We start from the raw sequence: 3559 nt of genomic DNA, 5'->3' as shown, positions 1-3559 counted from the left end.
GAATAAAAAGTTTTCATCTTGAAAAAAGTACAAAAACACTATTACTGTACAGAAACAGCACCTGTTCATTGAAAATTACAAAAGTAGTGTCAGTCTTTATGTTTGCTACACCAGAAAGTTGGTGAATGGTTTCATTAATGGTGAAAATTTGCTGAGTGGTAATTTTTATTTTCATTTTTTTTTTCCAAAAAATAGGAGCGAGCGAATCCGTGAACCAAGAAATTAAATTGGTGTGGCCTTAGTAGATAAGAAAATCTATTGAAAGTGAAACAACAAAAGGGTCTATCTTAATGCATTGCTCTATCATCTTGCTTGGCACACACTATTTTCAAATTGATGCAAAACAATCACTTTTCAGTCAAAAATTATGATTGAATCGTAGAAATTTTTTTTTTGTCATGGGCATCTTGTTTACATCATCTTGTAGTGACATAAGTACATTCTGTATTCTTGCAAGGCAAATCCAAATGTCATGATAAAATTTCATAAATATATACTGTATTATTTAGGCACTTTATTACATGTTTAACATTGTTATCTTTGCTATCATATACACACTTCTGATTATAAGTAGTAAGAGAGACAAATTTTGCAACTTGCAAACAAACATCTACATCTTTTGAAACTGAAAACATGTACATGTACAAGTAGAACATATTGACTACAAATTATGCTTTACATAGACCATTGTCTATGGAACATAATTAAAAAGAGAAGTTTTTTGATGTGTCAGTCCTGAAGCTTAGTTGTACATGCCGTTGATTAAATAGTCAATTTTCGAGTAGTGCCTTCTCTGCCAGCTTTCATACCACCTCTTTCCGACAACAACGATGACTGCGAACAGAAACAGCAGTCCAAAGCACATGGCCACGATGAGGGAACCATAAGACGACTTTCCCAACTTGTCAGCCGCGGACAATGACTCATTTCTGTGGTCGACTTGCGGGCCTATGGAGCCCAGGCTAGCTGGAGTAACAGCGTGGTCTTCTTTTGCTGTGCTTTCTGGCATCAACTTTTTTGTTGTAGCTGCTGCAGGTTTTGATGTAGGGGCTGTAGGAGGCTGTGTTTCTGCTGCTGTGACATCGGGGGTCTTACCGGTGCTGCTGGCTTTTGTCTGAGCTGCTGTGGCTTCAGGAACAGGGTTGGCCTTGGTTGTAACAGCCTGCGTTTGCTTGGATGTAGTGGTGGTTGGTTTAGTACTTGGTACAGGGCTCGGAGAAGGTTTCTCGGTTGGCGGTGGATTTGTAGGTGGCACGGTTTGGACCTTGGTTGTTGGCTTTTGCGTAGAAGCTGCAATAGATGGTGTGGTTTGCTTGATTTCCTGTATGGCTACTTCTGGTGTTTTGCTTGCTTGCGTAGTTTGCAAGGCCTCTTCAACTTTCCCTGTTGTCTTACCAACAACAGAAGTGGTGGTAGTTTTAGTGGTTTGCTTCTGTGTGAAGGTTTGAGTTGACTGTGTCTTCGGTGTGGTGGTGGTTTTGGTAACAGTGGTCAGTTGGGAAGAAGGCTTGGTTGACATCTGTTGTTGTTGTTCTGTACCAGGGTTAGGCTGTTTAGTTGCAGGCTTTGTCTGTTGTTCTGTATCGGGAACATGTTGTTCAGTGGTCGGTTGTTCCGAGCCGAGGTTTGGTTGTCCTCCAGCAGCTGTTGTCTGTTGTGGTGTACCGGGTTGTTCTGTGGCATTTGTATGTGGTTGTGCAACAGTACCAGGCTGTTCGGTGGTCAGTTTGACCTCGGATTTTGTTGTAGTGGTTTCTTGCTGCTTCTCTGTGAACATCCTTTCCTCGGGTATAACGTTAACCTCTGGGGATTTTGTACTGGCTGTTTTAGTGGTGGCAGTGGCAGGTTTTTCTGTCAGGTGATAAAAGAAGTGGGAAAACTGTCAGTTATGCCATTATATTTTACTTTTCAACAAAATATAACAAAAACAATGTTACAAATAAAATTATAACATTACTTCACTATATGTGTCACAGTACAGATTGCAATCCAGAATTCTGAATTCACCGAGGGGAGATTGGAATTCTAACAAAATATTAAAGCCTCTGTTGTATAACTTATTTGAAAATTTAAAGTTAGCCATAGGCTTTTATACAACAGTAACTGGTATACAGCAAAATTATAAAAACTCTGTTGTATAACTGGCTAGAAATCTAAAGTTAGCCATAGACTAAGGTACTGTTATAAAATAGTGTGTTACAGTAGTATACAGCACATTTAAGTGTTAGAAAAATGACAAATCCTTTGTTGTATTGTTTAAAGCTTTAAAGCTTACTAGCCCTTCTTACTAGTACTTGTTGATGTCGTAAACAATAAACCAACCTGTGGAGGCCCCCCCCCCCCAGCGCCTCCGCCTGTGGTACAGCCCTACTGATGATGGCTAGAGTGTACCCTGTCATGTTTTTTGATAGCCACTATTACTAGTACTTGTTGATAGAATATAGGAGAATTCTTTTTACAGAACCAGAATTCTCCTATATCCTATATTCTACCAACCTGATGAAACTACTTTTTGGGAGTACCTGTTGATGTTATAAACAATACACAAACCTGTTGAGGTCCCCCCTAGCACCTCTGCCTGTGGTACAGTCCTGCTGATGATAGCAAGAGTGTACCCTGCCATGTTTTTTATTAGTCACTATTACTAGTACTTGTTGATAGAATATAGGAGAAATCTTTTTACACAACCAGAATTCTCCTCTATCCTATCTTCTACCAACCTGATGAAACTATTTTGGGAGTACTTGTTCATTTTATATAATATAAACAATAAACCAACCTGTGGAAGTCCCCCCCCCCCCCAGTGCCTCTGGCCCTACTGATGATAGCTAGCGTGTACCCTGTCATGTTTTTTATTAGTCACTAAGTACTTTTTGATAGAATATAGGAGAATTCTTTTTACACAACCAGAATTCTCCTATATCCTATCTTCTACCAACCTGATGAAACTATTTTGGGAGTACTTGTTCATTTTATATAATATAAACAATAAACCAACCTGTGGAGGTCCCCCCCAGTGCCTCCGCCTGTGGTACAGCCCTGCTGATGATAGCGAGAGTGTACCCTGCCAGGTCCTGGTACATACAGGACGGGGGTCTGGGCAGTTGCATGCTCCCCCGGGAAAATTTTGAAATCTAAACCCTGTGAAATGCCATTTCTTCAATTTTGAGGGGCAAATTTGGTGGTAGACACGTGCACGGCATGCCAATTTTTGTCCATCACAGAGGACAGAATGTGCAAAAGTTTTGTCTGTCTCCAGCGCCAAAATTCGGTCAAAGGACAGATGCTGGCTAGAACCCAGCTTAGAATATACTTGTTAATATGCTTGTTGATGTTGTTAACAACAAACCAACCTGTGGAGGTCCCCCCTAGCACCTCCGCCTGTGGTACAGCCCTGCTGATGATAGCAAGCATGTACCCTGCCAGATCCTGGTACACACAGGCTTGGGGATCAAGGCAGTTGCATGCTCCCCCAGGAAAATTTTGAAATCTAGACCCTCTGAAATTTCTTCTATTTTGACGGGCAAATTTTGCGGGTAGACACGGCATGCCGATGTTT

At 40.9% G+C, this 3559-nt stretch overlaps 1 protein-coding gene across 1 annotated transcript; it reads right to left on the bottom strand.

Moving 5' to 3' along the window:
* Positions 1-238: 238 nt before the first annotated feature.
* Positions 239-3357, bottom strand: LOC118406737 (salivary glue protein Sgs-3-like). Its single transcript, XM_035807033.1, has 2 exons — positions 2999-3357; positions 239-1851 (listed from the first exon to the last, which is right to left on the bottom strand). Exons 1-2 carry the CDS (start codon positions 3108-3110, stop codon positions 743-745), a joined length of 1221 nt encoding a protein of 406 aa, XP_035662926.1. The 5' UTR covers positions 3111-3357; the 3' UTR covers positions 239-742.
* Positions 3358-3559: the final 202 nt, after the last annotated feature.

Source organism: Branchiostoma floridae, chromosome 19 (assembly GCF_000003815.2).
Source record: "Branchiostoma floridae strain S238N-H82 chromosome 19, Bfl_VNyyK, whole genome shotgun sequence".
In the NCBI taxonomy this organism is placed as follows: Eukaryota; Metazoa; Chordata; class Leptocardii; order Amphioxiformes; family Branchiostomatidae; genus Branchiostoma; species Branchiostoma floridae.
This window is presented reverse-complemented; position numbering and strand designations above follow the sequence as displayed.